This window comes from Rattus norvegicus, chromosome X (assembly GCF_021556685.1).
Source record: "Rattus norvegicus strain SHRSP/BbbUtx chromosome X, alternate assembly SHRSP_T2T, whole genome shotgun sequence".
NCBI classification, from domain to species: domain Eukaryota; kingdom Metazoa; phylum Chordata; class Mammalia; order Rodentia; family Muridae; genus Rattus; species Rattus norvegicus.
In genome coordinates, this window is record NC_141554.1 from 40328255 (window position 1) to 40348914 (window position 20660).

A 20660-nucleotide genomic window follows, 5' to 3' on the forward strand; every position below is an offset into this window, starting at 1 on the left:
ACATGAACAGATACTATAAATCTATAGGGATCCTAACTGGATGTAGGTGGAGTAATCAAAAGGCACCATCTCCCCATTCCAAAGCTCAAGGCTACTCAGTTTCAGCATTTGCATGCTGTTGGTTGGGGCTGCTACCAAAATGATAGAGGGAATATAATTCAAGGAGACCTAGATTTGATTATAGTGGCCTAATTCAATGGTCTGTGTTGTCTGGATTCTGTCAAGGCCTCCCTTAATCATTGCCAGGTTTTATCTCATACGTGTTTGATATGTACGTGGGTTCTGCAAGCAGATGAAAAAATCCACTCTTTATCTTTCATTCCTGAAAAAAAATCAGCAGAAGAGCTGACTTGAGAGATTTATGATGAACAACCAACATTCATTTGTCAATATTAATTTCATCCATGTTGCCTGAACTGCAGTCTCTTACCTTTTTTTTTTTTTTTTTGGTTGTTGTTGAAAATTTCTTTATGAGACACAAGCCTTGAAGCAATTTTCTTTCCCATATCAACTTGACATATTAAGGCTCCTTTTCACTTGCTTTTATGAATTGTTCCTCCATTTCCCTTATTCTGCTCTCTTTTATGAGATGTCTGCATCATCTATGACTGGCTCAGTATAGAGCCAGAGTCAAATCTGAACTCAGGTGATATCTAATGTATATCTTTAAGTGGAGGAGAGCCTTAGACTCTTTAAACCCCTTAGTCTTAAGATCAGGTCAAAACAAACTGGGGATGAGGAAATGACATTTGCTCTATATAAAAATTAATGAGCAATCCTATCAGTTAAAACTTACAGACTTAAATTAGAATTAGATCTTGAATGGCTCTCATAAAACCTATGCCTGCCATAGGTTTAAGAATAGTTAGGTTCAGTATCCATCCCTACCAATTCAATTATAAAACCAGAGTTTCTGGTGGTTTCCTGTCTGGTTTTATGCATTTACTCTAGTAAGACAGAGATTCCATGGTATCTGCTCCCTCCTGAGATCTTGGATATGCCTCTAATTTTATTTGGTTTTCTCATAACTGCTAAAACACACAGATCTCTGGTATCATTTCAGTGAGCAAATATTTTGGTTAGTTCTTATGAGGGGGCACAACTGATAACATGAAAGACTAAAAGAAGAAGTTAGATACAGGAATTCACAATCTACTGGGTGAACACTGTGTGTGTGTGTGTGTGTGTGTGTGTGTGTGTGTGTGTTGCACGCGTGTGCACATGCACGGGTGTGTATGTTTTGTCTAGGATAATTTGTATTATATTAAAGCCTTGCTATAAGGTAAGTACTATAATATATGCATAACTGAATCAAAAGCTGATATAGATTAGATTTACTACATACAAATCATGTTACGAAAAAACATAGTTAAGAAATTACAATATTTTGGGTAAGTTTAAATTTTTTTATTGTGCTACATTCATAGCTGCCCTTGGCTATATGCAGCCTGTGTGTATTCTCACCTGCTAGAAGCTAAAGAGTTTCAGTCAGGAATAGTAGTACATGCCTGTAATCTAAGTACCTGAAGGACTTAGACATTTTTCTCACTGTGTGTTATAGATCAACATGGACTGGATAGTGAGTCTCTCTCTCTCTCTCAAAACAAACAGGAATTTCAATGTTTTTCTTAATAGATTCTGAAGAAAGAATGCTGATGACCAAATTAATTTCCAAGCAAAATTGGCAATATAATTTGTTTCATCTAATACAAAATAAAATACAGGGCCTCTACCTCAATTTAAGTATTGCAAGATGTTGGCAGTCCACCATTAAACCATATGTGGGGATTGTATGAAAAAGAAACATTCAGGAAACCAATGGCCTTAAAATATGCTTAATGAGAGAGAAGCAAACTTGAGCAGTCTAGAGAAGGTGATACAGATTGGACATTTTTATGGGAAAATAGTCATTCTAAGGAAAGAAAATAATTTGTTCTTTCCCAATTAGATAGACTTGTATGTAAAATATGGGTAAGTTATAGGTTTGAGGAGATGCCTCCGTAGGTAAAGTGCTTGCCTTGCATGAAGATCTAAATGTGAAAATAAGGTCTGATGGTATAAGCTAATATTCCCAGGGCTGGGGAGGCAGAGACAGGCAGATCCCTGGACTTACTGACTAGACATTCTAGGCTATTTGGTAAGCTCTAAACCAATTAAAGATCCTCACACCTATGAAAACCAAACCAAACCAAACCCAAAAGATAGATGACCCATGAGAAATTATGATACCTGCGATTAGCCTCTGACTTAAAAAGTGTATTTGCACATACATGCAAACATGACAACACACACATTTGCATACATTCAAACATACATATAAGCACACACACATACACACACACATATGCAAAAGATTGGGAAGTTATGATTTTAAAGACATTTTCACAGCTATAAGGTAAAGATAAATATAACCATAGTTATAGAAGTAGTAAGCATTAGCATATAGAGCACATTAAGTGCCAAGAATTTTCTAAACATACTCCACACATTTACGCATGCAATTCTCAGAGTAGCCCTAGAGGGCAGATGCTGCTATTCATCTACCTTACTTCAGATGGTAAAGAATTGTGCCTGATCATGTAGGAGAAGAGCCAGGTAGCCAGAATATGAATTGAAAAACTCTAGGCCTAAAGTCTGTCTGTCCTGCTAGACAAAACAGAATCACTTAGGAGAGAAGTTCTACTAGAATGTTGTTTGTTAGTCTCATAGATTTGGCCTAACTAGGGCATACTGTTGTGTACATTTTTTAATTTTTTTCTTTTTGCATTTCATCTTCATAGTTTAACAGCACCCGTTCGCCCTCCCCCACTGAATGTTGCCACATGGCCCCATGGAGTAGAAAGGTATTGGTTCTGAGAACATTTCTTTGCAGCCTTATCCTGCTCTTTTCAGATACTCTCCCTTTCTTCTCTCTTTTAACTTTATTGCAAACCCGTTTTAAACTAATAGTTTTTCTTTGAAGTAAAGTTAAAGAATGGTATTCTCCTAACTTGAATTAATGACAGCCCTGTCATTGGTTTTGTTCCCCATTAACGTCCCCCTTGGAGTTGTAATTTGCAGTTCTACTAAACATAGGCATCCTCTATCACCACTCCTAGAATTTGTAGTTTCAGGGAAAGAAATTACAGTTTTCCCTGTATTTGTCAGAAATGTAAAGAGTCGGCTTTTCAAATGAGAGAGAGAGAGAGAGACAGAGACAGAGACAGAGACAGAGACAGAGACAGAGAGAGAGAGAGAGAAGAAAAAGAAAGAAAGAAAGGAGAGAGAGAGAGAGAGAGAGAGAGAGAGAGAGAGAGAGAGAGAGAGAGAGAGAGAGATCTAACAGGGCAAGAGGATTCTCTGGCAGCCTATTGTTCCTGTCACCATTTAATAAAAAGTCCTTTGGTTGCTAGTCAGAGCCTGGAGTCAGGTCACTATCCTTTAGCTCTTATTCAGCCCATTGTTATTCAAGGAAAGAATTGCAGCAAAATGAGGCCTCTGGTGGTGGGAGTTTTCTCTTCAGCTTTCCTGTGTTCATTGTTCGTTCTCTCTCTCTCTCTCTCTCTCTCTCTCTCTCTCTCTCTCTCTCTCTCTCTCTCTCTCCCTCCCTCCCTCCCTCCCTTCCTCCCTCCTCCACATATGTCTCCTCCCTCCCTCCCTCCCTTTTTCCTTCCCTCCCTCCCTCCCACTCTCCCTCCCTCCCTCTCTCCCTCTCTGCATGCACGAAACTTTTTTTCTTTTTGAAAGTTACCTAGGAAACAAAGTCTTTTGTGTTCCAACTTTATTTGAGCTATTCGCTTCACTGGGAATCTGCACAAAAGCTGAAGAGCGAAAGAAGGTTGCAATATTTTACTTAAACCATTCATGGCGAACACAAATTTCCCATGGGGGGGGAAATCATATACCGTTGGGTGTGTTGGGGGGCTTTGCAGAAACCTCTGATAAGGTAAGTAAATGCTGGGCTTTCCTTTAAACAAGGGGCTCCGGAGTATATTCTTTAAGGAGACTTGAGGACAGTTCATTTGACAATATATGCGATCCCGAACCAATAGTATAGTTTCCAATGTAAAGACTAGATTTTTTTTAAAGTGATTCTGGTTTTAGGACAGAGGATTATTAAAACCTTATTGAAATAAAAGGAAATACTCATTTTATACAGTTACCTATCTTCCTCTGAACTGTATAAAGAAAGAAAACCAGGCTCAATGGTAGAAGTTGGGTCTTTTAGTACACTGGTTTAGAAACCCAACCCTGAAACCAAAAGTGGAATGGAGCCTTTTGAATAATCTGGGCCTGGAGCCCAAGCTTGAAATAAAAGTTAGGCAACATTAATATTTATCAAAGGCTTGGATAGACAATTTTCAAATGTCATATAGAAATCAAAGCCTTGAACTTACACAGCTGGAAGGAAAGTTTTGTACCACAAAGCCAAAAGAAAATAAACTAGAACTCTCCTACCCATCCAAATTTGAAAGAAAAACCCACATGAATCTTTCACTCCAGAGACAGAATATGTCTGTTCCACTGTAAATAGGTACTGGGGCACCTCTTTACTTTGGCTTTTGCACAGCCATTTAATGTCAGTTATACTAACTTTTAAAAATGTCATTCACCAAAGCTGTCTTCCTGCAGTAAAATTAACTCCTAGAGTTTTCATGACCTCTTGGCTTAGGCTGACTTATACGCCAGGTGGTATGTTCCAGACTCTCATGGCTTGAGTTTTCCTGCATGGTTTTTTGAGCATTCTTATAGCTTTTTTATCTCATCTGCCTTCTTTGATCATCATGGTCTAGAGGTCTCAAGATTTTTGAAGAGAACATATAACAACGTAAGGATGCAGAACATAGATCTACTTTTCACTGGCTTAGAGACAGGCAGTTTTCTTCAGTTTGAAGGAAAGGGTTTCTAATCAACTAACTTGTCTCTGAATTCCATTTCACCTGAAAAGCATGCTCTGTAAGCCCATTTGTTTCCTTCTGTATCTCTTCACTGTTGAAACAAAACTTGTATTTACTTGTACTCTATATTTTCTAGAACTCTTTTCTTTGTCCTACATGCTTATTTCTATCCTCAATTTACAAAATCGGAACTACAAAATCCCTTACATGTGTAAGCTATAGGAACTGAATCTGAATGTATTTTGTTCACAGTCCCACTCTCCAGAGGATGAAGACACAGATGTCATGTTAGGGCAGAGGCCGAAAAACCCAATCCACAATGTTCCCTCTACACTGGATAAGCAGACCAACTGGAACAAAGCACTACCTCTCCCGACTCCTGAGGAGAAGATGAAACAAGATGCCCAAGTGATTTCTTCTTGCATTATTCCCATCAATGTCACTGGTACAATTTCCTTTCTTTCCTTTAGGGGCAGTTGGGTCTGAATCGTCTATCTATTAAACGTGTTCAAAACCTGTGCTGTTAGCCTCCGTTCTCAGCTAACAATAGCATTTTGTTGTAAGCAAGAAATCTTCTGTCAACCTACAATCCAGGAGATATTCAGTATGCTTTTGTCAGGTTTTGAACACCAATTTGCATATATTCTGCTGGACTGCTCGTTATGTAAATGACAGTTTCTTTCTGAAAAAAAAATCACCAAATAGCTCTTTGACAGTAATTAATCACATGATAATGATGTGTGGCACCACAAAAAAAAAAAAAAAAAAAAAAAAAAAAAACAGCAAAACCCAGGTTTTTAAAACTGCAAGTAAGGTTCTGTTGACCAAATAGAAAATCTGTTTTTATGCTTTCCTAGATGAAGGTACAGTTTTTCTAAAAGACCATTAAAGTCATGTATTGATTTTAGGGATTTTTGACCTGAAAATATGTAGATGCAGAGATGAAGGGTGAATTGTATTTTAAAATCAGCAAGCCTGGCTTCCTTTCATTTCTGCTGTTGTATCTGTTGAAAGTTTCCATATTGGTCTAGATAGGATGAGTCTAGCTGGACTTTTCTTCGAAGTCTATTAGCAGAAATAGTGAATTCAGGAGCTGGATCTGGGAATTTTAGTTGCAAATCAGATGATGTTCTGCTTTTTTTTTTTTTATTAACTTGAGTGTTTCTTATTTACATTTCGAGTGTTATTCCCTTTCCCGGTTTCCGGTCAAACATCCCCCTAATCCCTCCCCCTCCCCTTCTATATGGGTGTTCCCCTCCCCATCCTCCCCCCATTGCCACCCTCCCCCCAACAATCACGTTCACTGGGGGTTCAGTCTTAGCAGGACCCAGGGCTTCCCCTTCCACTGGTGATCTTACTAGGATATTCATTGCTACCTATGAGGTCAGAGTCCAGGGTCAGTCCATGTATAGTCTTTAGGTAGTGGCTTAGTCCCTGGAAGCTCTGGTTGCTTGGCATTGTTGTACATATGGGGTCTTGAGCTCCTTCAAGCTCTTCCAGTTCTTTCTCTGATTCCTTCAACGGGGGTCCTATTCTCAGTTCAGTGGTTTGCTGCTGGCATTCGCCTCTGTATTTGCTGTATTCTGGCTGTGTCTCTCAGGAGAGATCTACATCTGGCTCCTGTCGGCCTGCACTTCTTTGCTTCATCCATCTTGTCTAATTGGGTGGCTGTATATGTATGGGCCACATGTGGGGCAGGCTCTGAATGGGTGTTCCTTCTGTGTCTGTTTTAATCTTTGCCTCTCTATTCCCTGCCAAGGGTATTCTTGTTCCCCTTCTAAAGAAGGAGTGAAGCATTCACATTTTGATCATCCGTCTTGAGTTTCATTTGTTCTAGGCATCGAGGGTAATTCAAGCATTTGGGCTAATAGCCACTTATCAATGAGTGCATACCATGTGTGTTTTTCTGTGATTGGGTTAGCTCACTCAGGATGATATTTTCCAGTTCCAACCATTTGCCTACAAATTTCATAGAGTCATTGTTTTTGATAGCTGAGTAATATTCCATTGTGTAGATGTACCACATTTTCTGTATCCATTCCTCTGTGATGTTCTGCTTTTTAAAGGAATCTATAGGTTATTATGCAAAGTGATAGATTTAGGTGTGTGTGTGTGTAAGAAAGAGAAGGAGAGAGAAAATCAGAGAGTTATACTTTATTCTCAACCATTCTCCCCCAAATTAAAAGTTCTCCCATTGGTAATTTTAAACACCTCTTCTAGTTTCCTTTGACATTATTTATATAATGAATTTTTTTTAAAAAAGCCATACTTTGACTGCCTTTAATCTTGATTCCCTGTAACTGAAGATTGCATGTCCCTGAGCAAGCATTTTGGACTTTGCTATTATCAACTCCACTCAGATTTCTCTCACCAAGAGTGGGGTGCAAATGGACCAGGTATCTGAGACAGATATATTTTCCTCTTGCATAAGAGGCACTCTAAGGCATTGGCCAGTTGTGTCATGAGCTAGGACTTAATTTTCCTGGTGACCTATTTGACTTATAGGATAAATTATTCTAAAGGTTTACACTTATGTGACATCTATAATCTAAATGAGATGTATTCAAGGAGTTCATGTGCCAGAGTGGATCTTCTGGCACCCTTTTAAACTAATTTTCAGTCTGGGAACACCTGACTATTAGCGGCCCCTGTTTCTTTTCTGGTGCTGTAACTAAAAATCTTGTTTTAAATGTAGTGCTGTGATTATAGGCCATCATCTTGTGATTAGGAAGAGGAGATTTTTCTTTCAGTTTTATTTCAGGAACTCTCGAGATGAAAGCCCAGATTAGATGTTGATTTCAAGAGCTTTAATGAGAACATTGTTAATAGTGTCCATATAACACACAGTGTCTGTATATCATGTACTCAATAATCATTAGGATTCAACTGAAGGATTTTAGTTTTTGATTGGAACCAAGAAAGGACAGCCTCATTTATATGAATTCTCTGATAGCATTGTAATCATTCATTACATGATAGAGATATTTCAAAGTGAGCCTAGAAACTGTTGATACCGTGATGTTATGTAGCTGACCCAAGGTTTAACAACTCTTCCAGCCCTGTGCTTAACAGGAAAAATCATGAGGTGATCAAATCTCAAAGTACAGCATTCCAGCTTTCTGAGCCACTGCTTGCACTGAAAAAGCTACAGTGTATACTTGTGTCATACAGAGTCTGAATTCCTTACCTTCTTCAGCAGTGTTCTAGTTTAATAGAATTGCATATAGTGCAGCTTATGTGAACATAGAGAACTAATAAGCACTATGGACGGCCCGTACACATATAATAACAAACAGTGCTTTAAAGACTGGTGAGTCTATCTTATTGGTGTAGAAGGTAGATCCATTTAAGTACAGACCAAGAACTCCTCTGTGTGTTCATTTCCAAACCAAAAAGCATCCAATTTAGTCACAAGAAGAAAATTGAGTTATATAACTATTGAAAAGAAGAAAGCTCTAAACTATTATGTTTCCTCACAGCAGTGTGTGTGTGTGTGTGTCTGTGTGTGTGTGTGTGTGTGTGTGTGTGTGTGTGTGTTTGTGTGTGTGTGTAAATACTTGGAGAGTTTGGGCATAAGAGATGGAAGGAAAAAAACTCACAAAGACGCTTTTAATGAAGAAATGGGTCAGGATACATTAGGTTCATATCTTGGGCACAGATCTACTATACAAAGGTATCAGTTTCAGGGAGCCCAGAAATAGACCAGTAAATAAGGGTGGCTAAAGGTTATAGCCAGATCAGTGTGAGAGAGCTTTGCTGTCATCCCTTCCTCTTCTTTCTATCTCTTTTGGTTTTCCTCTTTTGCTTGTTGCTTTTGGCAATACAAGCTGCTGTGGAAGGCTGTGTTTAGAAGTAAAGCATAATGCACTGAAGCATTTAAATAAGGACTGTGGAAGGGCTCCCTTCCATTTGTTCACAAGCTTAATGCCAAGTCTTCCCTGACTTCCAATCAATAAATATCACTGTGTTCCAAGCAACTGAAAATTTGTCTGCCATTTAAAGGCTAATAAGACTTTATTTGTGGGTTGCAGGAGTTGGTTTTGACAGAGAAGCAAGTATACGCTGTTCTCTTGTTCATTCACAATCTGTGCTACAGCGGAGACGAAAATTGAGGAGAAGGAAAACAATCTCGGGGATCCCCAGAAGAGTTCAGCAAGAAATAGGTGTGGTACAAAAAATGTTCATTTTCTTTTTCTGTCTAGTGGGGGTTATAAGGGGATGAAATAGAGGCCTACTTTCAACTATAATATTCCTTACAAATATTGAATGTTTTAATTTTTAGTAGTTTTAAAATGCTGTATATTTATTTGTATTCAGAAAACCATTTGACATTATATTTTTTAACTCTGTTCTTAAACATAAAGGCTTAACCTTAGAGATTGAGGCATTCAAGCCTTGCTGGTAAAATATAATATTTTGCCAATTGAAACATTTCATTAAGATAGGAAATATGGATAAAGAATCAATGCAAGGTTTTTAAAAACTGTAATTTCATTTGAAGAGAAATTGCACTTTTATGTGATTATTTTTAAAATAAATTTTAAACATATTCAAATATGGAATCTTAAAAAATTAAAATCTTTGGGAACATTTAAAGATTTTTCTGTTCCATGTGTTTATAATATTTCTACCAATTTCAAAATATTATGGTAGTAGCTCATATAAACAAGACTTCAATTTTTATAATGAAATCCACGAATTGCATTGTTATGTTTGTATTACAAAATCACAAATGAAAAATAGTGGCCAGTACTTTAGGTTTTGTACTTCAGGGTTTGTTTTGTTTTGTTTTTGTTTTTTTTAAATCAATTTCCTTTTATGAAAGCAATCATTTATTAGGGTAAATTAATGTGAAGAGGCATGGTTCATAAAAAACGAAAAGCATATCTTATCTCAATAAGTATTCATGATTCCCGTGTGTGTACATATACATAATACAATGCATACGAGTAGAATGAAACAGAGACAAACTCAGGCACATAAAACATTTTAATTTTCTCCTCATTTTGTATAATGATTTTTTCTGCAGGAGAATGTTCTAACATGGTAGCACAAAGATTTATAAACAACCTTCAAAATGTCTATTAGTCTGTTGAGATGAATATCTTACCATGTTTTCAATGTGCCCTAGATTCTGATGAATCACCAGTGGCCAGGGAAAGGAATGTGATTGTGCACACAAACCCAGACCCCTCCAACACTGTCAATAGGAGGTCCGGAACCAGGGACTCTGAATGCCAAACAGAAGATATTCTGATTGCTGCCCCATCCAGAAGGAGAATCAGAGCTCAAAGGGGTCAAAGCATCGCAGCTTCCCTTTCTCATTCTGCTGGCAACATCTCTGCTCTGGCAGACAAAGGCGATACCATGTTTACTCCTGTCGTGAGCAGTCGTACAAGATCTCGGAGCCTTCCTCGGGAGGGAAATAGAGGTGGAGATGCTGAACCCAAAGTTGGTGCTAAACCCTCAGCATTTGAGGAAGGGGAACATTTCGTAGGTGACCATGAAAGAGCCCCGAATGATTGTGGTGAAGCTCCAAGCAGCTCAAGTACACAGGAACACCAGCCTACTTTGGGCCTAGCCTGCTCTCAACATCTTCACAGCCCTCAGCAAAAGTTAAGTGAGAGAGGGAGATCACGTTTGTCCCGAATGGCGGCTGACTCTGGAAGCTGTGACATCTCCTCCAACTCAGACACCTTTGGAAGCCCCATCCACTGCATTTCCACGGCTAGTGTCCTCCTTAGCAGCCACATGGACCAGAAAGATGACCACCAGTCGTCCAGTGGTAATTGGAGTGGGAGCAGCTCTACATGCCCCTCACAGACCTCAGAGACCATCCCTCCTGCAGCTTCTCCCCCCCTCACCGGCTCTTCTCACTGTGACTCAGAATTGTCACTGAACACTGCTCCTAATGCTAATGAAGATGCCAGTGTCTTTGTGACAGAACAATACAATGACCACTTGGATAAAGTAAGAGGCCACCGAACAAACTCCTTTACCTCCACTGTTGCAGATCTGCTGGATGACCCCAACAACAGCAATACAAGTGACAGTGAGTGGAATTATCTGCACCACCATCATGATGCATCCTGCCGCCAAGATTTTAGTCCTGAGCATCCAAAGGCAGATAGCTTGGGATGCCCAAGCTTCACAAGCATGGGCACCTATGACAGCTTTCTGGAAAAGTCTCCTTCAGACAAAGCAGATACTAGCTCTCATTTCTCAGTGGACACAGAAGGATACTATACCTCGATGCACTTTGACTGTGGTCTCAAAGGTAATAAGACCTATGTCTGTCACTATGCAGGCCTGGGCCCAGAGAATGGTCAGGGTGTCGGGGTTCCTCCTGCTCTTCCAGACTGTGCCTGGCAAGAATATTTAGACCACAGAAGGCAGGGGCGACCAAGCATCTCTTTCAGGAAACCAAAGGCAAAGCCAACTCCACCTAAACGTAGCTCATCACTGAGAAAATCTGATGGAAATGCAGACATCTCTGAGAAGAAAGAACCAAAGATAAGCAGTGGTCAGCACCTGCCTCACAGTTCCAGGGAAATGAAGCTGCCTCTTGATTTCTCCAACACGCCTTCTCGGGTGGAGAATGCCAATCTGCCTGCAAAGCTGGACTCTTCTTGGATAAGCCAGAGTGAACATGCTATTAAGGAACCTCAGTTGGACACTACAGACATTTCACCATTCAAAGATGAAGGTGCTGAATCAACTCACTATGCAGACCTCTGGCTTCTAAACGACTTGAAAACAAATGATCCCTACAGATCCTTATCTAATTCTAGCACTGCTACGGGTACCACAGTGATTGAATGCATCAAATCTCCAGAGAGTTCTGAATCCCAAACATCCCAGTCAGAATCAAGGGCGACCACCCCATCTCTTCCTTCGGTTGACAATGAATACAAACTGGCTTCACCAGAGAAGCTGGCTGGCTTAGCATCTCCATCAAGTGGCTACTCAAGCCAGTCGGAAACGCCAACCTCCTCTTTCCCTACAGCTTTCTTTTCAGGTCCACAGTCTCCTGGAGGTAGCAAAAGAAAGCCTAAAGTCCCAGAAAGGAAATCCTCACTACAGCAACCATCTTTGAAAGATGGAGCCCTATCACTGAGTAAAGATTTTGAACTTCCAATTATACCTCCTTCTCATCTTGACCTAAGTGCTCTTCATGTTTTGAATAAACCATTCCACCACCGTCACCCACTGCATGTTTTTACTCATAAGCAAAACACAGTCGGAGATATGCTGAGGTCAAATCCCCCGCCGTCTCTTGCAATTACACCAACAGTTCTGAAATCTGTCAACCTGAGGTCCATCAGTAAGTCTGACGAAGTTAAACAAAAGGAGGGCAATAATACAGATCTCCCGTACTTAGAAGAGAATGCTGTCACAGTGGCTTCTGTGGCTTCCTTATCTCCAAGTAAGGCAAGGTCACATACAGCAAAGAAATCAATATCACGCCAGTACTCTGCTGAAGATACCCTCATGCCCTTTTTAGATTCCTCTGTAGGTGAGATGGGACCAGAGAAACATTTGGAAAAGAACCCTACTTTTGATGGAAAGAGTCACGGCAATCCAGAAACTGTAGCCTCAGCTAGCAGCAATCTTCCAGATTCAAATGTGATGAAAGACCAAATACAGATGGAAAGTGAGCTTATCCCAGAAAGCATACCAAGTAAGAACTGTGGATTTTCAACAGGATTTCAGAGGGTGTCTGCTTCCCGCCCCAGTGATTTGGGTAATAAAATGATACAGTATGGAGCTAGTCCAGATGGAGCCATACAACAAGGACAGAAGGTACCCTCTGGAGTTGGGGAAGAAGGTGGGAAACCGGAATCTGTGGACGGAATCACACTCCAAGCCAACTCATCAACTAGAGTAACAGACATAAGCAGTCAATATAAGCATCAGCGTGTTGTGAGCCGCCACCATGACAAAGTGCCTGTGACTATCCGCCATGAGTCAGAGCCGTCAACTGTAAATTCATTCCCTGAAAAATGTTCTGAGCAGGAAAATATTGCTTCAGGTATTTCACCCAAAAGTGCCTCTGATAACAGCGGAGCAGAGGAGACCCAAGGACGTATGGACGAGACTGCATTGAAAGGTCAGTTAATGATACCTAGTTTAGGGTGGAAATGTGTCCTGTGGTGGAGGGTGTTTGCTGTAGTCTCTGTACTTCTCTGGAGACCTGGGTGTTGGTTTCCCTCTGCCATTTCTTTTCACCTATTGAAGCAATTGAGAAACAAAGTTATTGTTATTCAGGAACTATTTGACAGCTATCTCTTTCATTTCCAAAATCATGGTAAGGTACCTCGTGTTTTTTGTTATCCTTGAGTTAGGAATGCAGGGGAGTGAGATATTTTCCTGCCCCTTAAAGATGCTTCTCTTCTTGTTTTTAGAATCCTCACCAAGTGATGACCCCATCGCCTCACCACTCAGTGAGGACTCTCAAGCTGAAGCTGAGGGTGTGTTTGTGTCTCCAAACAAACCTCGAACCACTGAGGATCTATTTGCAGTCATTCACAGGTGAGAGAGTGTGGCCACATCTCCAGAAACAGGCACAGAAAAGGCTTTGCTTTCGAAGTGACTCTCACTGAATACAAATATGGGGAAGTATTTGAACCTGTAATACTTTCAACAACAACAAAAAGCAAGAAGTGAAGATTTATCTTTCTGAATCAAATTCATAGACATTCATAGACATTCATGTATACATGTTTGAAAATATGAATCTAGAGAGCTAGAAAGACAGTTCAGTTAATAGAGTTTTGTAAGAACCATTGAAGGGAAGATACTGGATGATTTCCTGAAGAAAGACATTCTGGAAGAAATTTACATGTGAAAACAAGTTATATTTAAATTACTTGGAGTTAAAGCCCAAACTCAAGTGTAATCTCTGTTGTACATATTGTATTTTGTATTTATCTTTGCAGTACTAGGGATCAACCCCAAGACCTCTCACATGTTATGCAAGCATACTACCACTGACTTATACCCGTAACCTCTGACTTTTAAGTAATCTCTTGAGTCTACAAAATATTGTCAAAGATGTAATATCACACTAGCTGACACAAACATATGTTGATTTGCTAAAACAATCAGAGTTTATCTCAGCTTTTCTTTTCTTTTTAAAAGTTAAATTTCTTTCATAGCGCTCACTTTTATCTCTCAATTGAAAGGTCAGATCTGATGAATAGGGGATGTTCTCTGGGTTACTTTCCTGGAACATGGCTGTGCCTTTGCTATGCATGCACATATCCCTTTGTACCTTTATAACCTGTTACCATTGGCCTATATTTGCAACAATTTATTACAGCTGCTGACCAAGAAAGCAGAGCCAAAACCTATCCTTGAAAACAAACTCATAGCCACTGGACTAAATGATGCTACGTGTGCTCTCTCCACAAACATAAGCTCCTTCTTACCCATTGCCTTGGGGATCTAGATTGAATTCCCAAAGGAAAGAACCCAAGGATTATCTTTCCTTTTTTCATAGACTTACCCTTTAGGAAGCAGATTTTTTACAAGCTGTTTATAATCTCTCCTCTTACCCTTTGGGCTTCTGCTCTATAAAGAGTTTCTGTTTTCTGCTGATACTGTATTTTTTCCTTAAAGAAAGAACACTGCTCTTTAGCAACTGCATTCTCCCAAGGATTCTGCTAGTAGCAGAATCTGTGTGTACCTTAGCAGGCAAGCTTCCTTACAAGCAGGGCAAGAATCACTAGTATATTCTTCACCCCAGCTGTCTAAACTCCAATTATATTCCTCTAATCCTCACACTTTATCTCCAAACTCAGTCCAGATTATTAATTTGCCATGTAAGTTAATGAACCCTCGAAAAACCATCTGGTATATCTGGAGTAGTGGGCAGAATATCAGTTGTAGAATCAAAAAGATAATTGGATTGGAATAGGATGCCACTTTCTGTGCTGTCTCGAATAAATTAAATATCCAAACTTAACCTCTTACTATAAGTAGAAATACCTGTACTTCACAGATTCTGACGATAAACCGATATCTTGTGCCTAGAATACTGTAGATGCTAAGAAATCCTGGTACTAAAAACTGCCCTTCTGCTGGTACCAAGTACTGATATGCAAAGATATCAAACACAGAGGTTCCCTGGAGTAAAACCACCCTCTTCTGGAATGTGGGAAGGCAAAGTTCATAAGAATGACTGAGTTATGCTGAAGATTCACTGAGTTTATGCCTACTTAATTTTCAAAATAAGATCAGCAATTTCATGACTAGAGAGGCTCTGTAGATTTAAGGAGTTTGGTAATCTTAGATCTGTATTTGTATAGGATTTGCCTGTTTGTTTACATCCCAATGACAAGAGTTATTTTTGCTGTCTTGAGAGCTTAGATTTTATATTTTAAGCACTCCAGAGATGGTTTAAGCTTTCAATTCCTCACAAAGAGTTGATTTCCTGCTAGACATGCTGTTTATGTCCTTGAGTACCTAAGAGTCATGGTATCTGTATTAAAATCAGACTAATTTAGTTTGAAAGTCACTTAACTTTCATGTGCAGTAAATTGAAATGTTGGTTGCAATACACCTCTCTATATTCATCATCAAGCTCCTTCAGGTATCAAACTAAGGCCAGTCTTGTCCCACTGATGTCACTCTCTGCTTACCGTGAGAGTATTTTTCTCTGGATTGCACAGACAGATTTCATGAGAAAAAGCAGCAGTGTTTCCCCATGCCGTGAACAGAAATCAGCAGCCTTAAAGTCTAGGAGGGAAAGTAATGAATCATACCTTACTTCGTATGGTCCTAATGCTTAATATTCTACCATATAGGATGCTCTTTAAATACAATAGATATGGGGATGAGATGGAACACTTCTTGATTCATACAATTGTATGTGGACTCAGATTTTGACACCATTTTCTCTTTTCTTAAAAGATCCAAGAGGAAAGTACTTGGAAGAAAAGATTCTGGGGATATGTCTGTCAGAAGCAAATCAAGAGTTCCTCTTGGTAGCAGTAGCAGCAGTGCCAATTCTGTCACTTCACCTAGCAGCAATGTGACAACTGGGATTAGCCAGAGGTCTCCTGGTCTCATCTACCGAAATGCCAAAAAGTCCAACACATCCAATGAAGAGTTTAAGCTACTGCTCCTCAAGAAAGGCAGTCGCTCAGATTCTAGTTACCGCATGTCTGCTACTGAAATCCTGAAGAGCCCTGTCCTGCCCAAGCCTCCTGGGGAGTTTACTGCAGAATCCCCACAAAGCCCAGATGATACCCATCAGAGCACACCTGGGACTGAAGCACTGTCCCCTCTGTCACCGTGCTCACCACGAGTCAATGCGGAAGGGTTTTCCTCAAAAAACTTTGCAACCTCAGCCTCAGCACGGGTTGGACGCTCCCGGGCCCCACCTGTGGCCAGCAGCAGCCGCTACAGTGTCCGCTGCCGGCTGTATAATACTCCAATGCAGGCCATCTCTGAGGGAGAGACTGAAAACTCTGATGGGAGCCCACATGATGACCGATCCTCCCAGAGCTCCACCTAGTTTGCTTGAGCCAAGCTGACCTCAGATGTCCAGCCCCTTACTAAAGAAAGAATTTTGTGACATCATAGAGGAACTGGGACAAGAGGCAACAGGGTGGGGGGTTGCATCGTTGCTTGGCAATGAGCTTCTAAATATGTGTTGAAGAAGCAAAACGTGATTGAGTCATTTTTAAATTAATTTCATGTTTTAAGTAGCAGTTCTGTCTCGTGGCTTTCTTTAGAATAGTTTGATTTGTCCAATCTCATTCCTTGTGATAACAGAGAATACAAAAGTATCTAACTTTCTTGAAATCTAGACAAGGTTTTCCCAGAGTTGCCTATTCCGAAAATAAAGCCCTCACTGTCATGAAACTACAAGAAGATGAAATTACTCTGGACGTTTGGTATTTTTTTACATTAAAATGAACTAAAGCAAAATTTAGAAGAAAGAACTACACATATGTAAATACCATATTTTTGATAAAATGTGTAAATAGATTTATCAATGATGAGTGGACAAGTGGCTAATTATCTACCACACACCAACTATTTATAGGACACACACAAATAAAGTATAATAACTGTATTCTGTGAATACCATTTTCATATCAAATACCATATTTAAATGTCCACCAACATGATTTCTGAGTGATAAACCTCAAATATGATTTTAAAATTGGTGAAATAATGGAAATATTGAGGTCATGTACTGAAATGTGATTAATTTAAAGTAATGAATTTAGACCTAATCATTGTTGTGACAAACTATAACAGAAACAAGCTAATCGCAATTTGTGGCTGTGATTTGCCTTGTGGCAATTTGAACAGAATGAAAAGCATGCTTTTGATTTTTTTTTTGTTAACCAATGAAAGAAATCATCATTCTCAATGCAATGTCCCCACCCCCACCCCCAATAGCTTTAAACAGTGTCCTTTAGAATTTAATTTTTAAATGGATTGCTTTAAGGAGAATGAGTAGAGAAACCAGTAGTTAATTTAGACCATGTTTTATATAAGGCTACTGGGCAAACAGTCATAATCGAATGACTATACTCTTTAAGCTTCTTAATTAGCTCCAGGTTCGTAAAATAACAGAAATAAAAGCTAAGCATGCCACAGAGCTATTGACTTCTCAGCAAGTACCTGTGAGTTTTCAGCAAAGCTTCCTCTCTGTGCTGATGAGATTCATGCTACCTAAAACTTAACAGAAATGACACTGTGAACAATGTAGTTGGGAAGTAGGTATGTGTATATGCATTATTTATATTCACTCTTCAGTTGGGCATGGGGAGCAGCTCTGGTTCACAATGCTACATGCAACAAAGTTTTGTCTGGTTTTACTAGATCTGCTTGATGGCAAAAGGGGAGGGTGGTGGGAGGGAAAGGAAATATCAGGGCAAGTGCTCTGATAAAATGAAGGCAGGGAAACAAGCTGAATTACTTGAAATTACTTGAATTTTCTTGTCTTAAAACTGAAAAAAAAGTATAACAAGTTGAAATCTGCAAGTGGTTCTCACACCTCTGGTTTTAACGTGAACTGACACTAATGTTTGAAATCATACGTGAGAAATATAAGCACCTATGTACTTAGAATAGGTTTTGAATGGGAACGCTAGAAATTAGAAAGAACTAAGAAGGGGTATGACCTGTGAACGACTATAACGTGATGACAATGACAGAACACACCAGGGTCACCAAGAAATTGATGAACAGCTGGCTTTATGCCTATGCAAGTTGTATTTGAGAAAGTAAGATGTGTGAAAGGATTAACTCTTGCTAAATGAAGGAGAAAGTCTGGTCTAAGAAGACAATGTCTTTCAATGGAAATTTGTTGTAAAATTTACAGATTAAGAATTAAAAATCTGTTGTTGGTGTTTTGTTTGTTTGGGGGAAAAAGTCTGACTTCTACTATTTGTTTTTACTACCAAATTGTGTTAGTTAATTTCTTGTCATTCTTGTATGTAAAATGGGTGTTGGGGGTGGAGGGGTAGAGAAGGAGATTGAGAACTGGGAGAAAGAAGAGAGAGAGAGAGAGAGAGAGAGAGAGAGAGAGAGAGAGAGAGAGAAAGTGTGTGTTGGGGATAGATAAACTACCTGGTAAAGGGTTTGAACATATACAAAGTGTTAAAATTTTATTAAAAGAAAAATGTTGGGGTTTGAAAAAAATGGACCATCATTCCTCATTGGAACACCATAGCTCATTAAAAGAAAAAAAGAAAAAAGAAAAAAAAAAACACAAACCAGCATGGTTTGACATCATGTGGGGTCATGAACAAATCTGTCTCATGCTTTGAAAAGTACATTCAGCAAAATTTTAAAAATAAAAGTTTTTAGACAAATGTGATAAGGAACCGTCATCTCCAGTCTCGATAGGTGGTCATTTGTAATTTTCATAAAAGCAGTTCGTTTGCAGTATGGCTTTTGTGTAGCTAGGGGGTTTTTAGTGTGAAGAAAGGTATGTGGGCTTTAAAAGTGATTTTAAACCTTGAATAGAAAAATCACATAAATTGGCTTTAATAAAAATGTCACCTTTTATTATTGACATTAATTTAAGTAATCATACCATGTATTTTTAAATACACGTCTGACTTGAATCGTGAGGCAATAAGATACTGTCGATGTGATGATCACAGAACCAACCCTTATAGTTTTACTTATTTTGTTTACTCTATAAATCTATAGCAGAGTTTCTCTATTTTGTATTTCATAGATTTAAAGAAATCCCAAATAAAGATGGATTTTAGATTCACTGTGGACAAGAATATTGAATAAGAAAGTTTAAAAAGCAAGCAAATCCTCAATAATCTGGAATAGTCTACACAGCTTTAGAAATATACTAAGATGCGGGACTGTCTTTAACATCACTGTCAGCTCCAGGCAGGGTACACACATTAGGTATTGTTTAAAATAATAAAACCAAAAAAAAAAAATCCAAACTTTTCTTCTGTCGTTTGCACTGATACTATTTTTCTTCTGTGTTTATCCAACATGTTTATATTGTGTGGGGGAAATTCTGTTTTACTTTCTTGCTTTTCTGGTGATCCTGGTTTGATTTTCTTGTTTTGTTTTTGGCTAAGTAGAGGACATGGACTAGTTGTAGCAAGCAAAACACCCCGTTTGCTCTTCTCAGTGAGTACATGCTCTGCAGTGGTGGTAACTTAGAGGACGAGATGGTAACAAAGCTTGAACTATGAAGGTTATGGTGTGACTATTTTGGTACTAGAACCAGTTCATGCTGGCCAAAAAGACAATGGTTTTTGGACTTGCATCCATTTTGTATTTTTGTAACATTTGTAAATACAAACTTTTTAAATTGTTGCAAAGATGGTTTCTTTTGTAAGATGTTTTCAACGTTTACATTCAATCCAAGCCTTTGTATATTTTAGAGCTGTGCAACACTTTAAGTCTTGTATTTATTTTTAGTAAAAACGGTGACAGTTTCATTGTGAACCCCTCTCCAAAAAATGTATCAGAAAAGTTTGATTACCTAGAAAGTGTGTATAGAGACTGCAAATAAACGTGACTGCAATTAAACAACTAGGTTTTCTCTTTATTGCTTCTTAACTGTACTTTGGAGGTTCCACAAGGGGGAAGTATTTTCTCTGCAGTTGGACATAAAGGAGTGGGGGTTGTTAGCAGGAAAGCATGGTATCTATAAAGGATACTAATCTAGTTTCATTTTTAAGAGGAAATGGTGTATTTTCAAGGCCCAAGCTACTTGGTGGCTCTTTTCTACATCAGGTTAAGATTTGTGGTTTTATTTTGAAGCAGTTGACTACTTTTAGAGTTTATTATACTTGCATATCCTTGACAAGAAAATAATTTATATACGTAAGATAAATTGCCACTAGGTAATGTTACATTGACTTTATTACATGGCAAAGCTTCTGTCTCAAGCTCTAAGGGTTTTGCATACACTTACCTGTGTACTTCCCAAGGTATGCCCATTTTAACCTGAAGAAAACTGAACATGATTATGACTTACCTTGTGCATTATTTTAGAATACATACGTGTTGGTCATGATCCAACCCAGCAACCAGGACACTGAAATGTTAGTTTTGTACTCTTATTGGAGACTGGAAATAGCTTTACTAGTGTTCCTAGGCTACTAAGAAAAGATGTTTCTAAGACGCCGCACCTCTCCCCATTCAAGTTTTCCTACCAAGGTGTACTCCTGAAGGCCTGTCATCACGGACATCTCTAGTGAATTACAGGAGGAGGAAGAGAGTATGCGATTATATTTAAATAGTAACAAGTTTTTTTTTTCTTTTGTTTTTTTCCGG

General features: G+C 38.9%; 1 protein-coding gene and 1 long non-coding RNA gene across 4 annotated transcripts in view; one reads left to right on the top strand and one right to left on the bottom strand.

The window, feature by feature from the left end:
- Nhs (NHS actin remodeling regulator) overlaps nucleotides 1-19910 on the top strand; it is a 339688-nt gene extending 319778 nt beyond the window's left edge. Inside the window, exons 4-9 of one of the 3 annotated variants that reach the window (NM_001414726.1) lie at nucleotides 2781-2843; nucleotides 5130-5322; nucleotides 8909-9040; nucleotides 10009-12987; nucleotides 13283-13409; nucleotides 15792-19910. In NM_001414726.1, the coding sequence (NP_001401655.1) occupies nucleotides 2781-2843; nucleotides 5130-5322; nucleotides 8909-9040; nucleotides 10009-12987; nucleotides 13283-13409; nucleotides 15792-16398 (4101 nt within the window). In that variant the 3' untranslated portion in view covers nucleotides 16399-19910. The remainder of the gene's footprint in view (nucleotides 1-2780; nucleotides 2844-5129; nucleotides 5323-8908; nucleotides 9041-10008; nucleotides 12988-13282; nucleotides 13410-15791) is intronic. The other 2 variants (XM_087600178.1, NM_001191733.1) reach the window with 2 other exon arrangements.
- LOC147998203 (uncharacterized) lies at nucleotides 12784-20559 on the bottom strand. The gene is made up of 4 exons (XR_015646970.1): nucleotides 20362-20559; nucleotides 17520-17576; nucleotides 15521-15617; nucleotides 12784-13106 (listed from the first exon to the last, which is right to left on the bottom strand). It is a non-coding gene; the product is annotated as an uncharacterized LOC147998203 (long non-coding RNA).
- Between the last annotated feature and the right edge of the window lie 101 nt (nucleotides 20560-20660).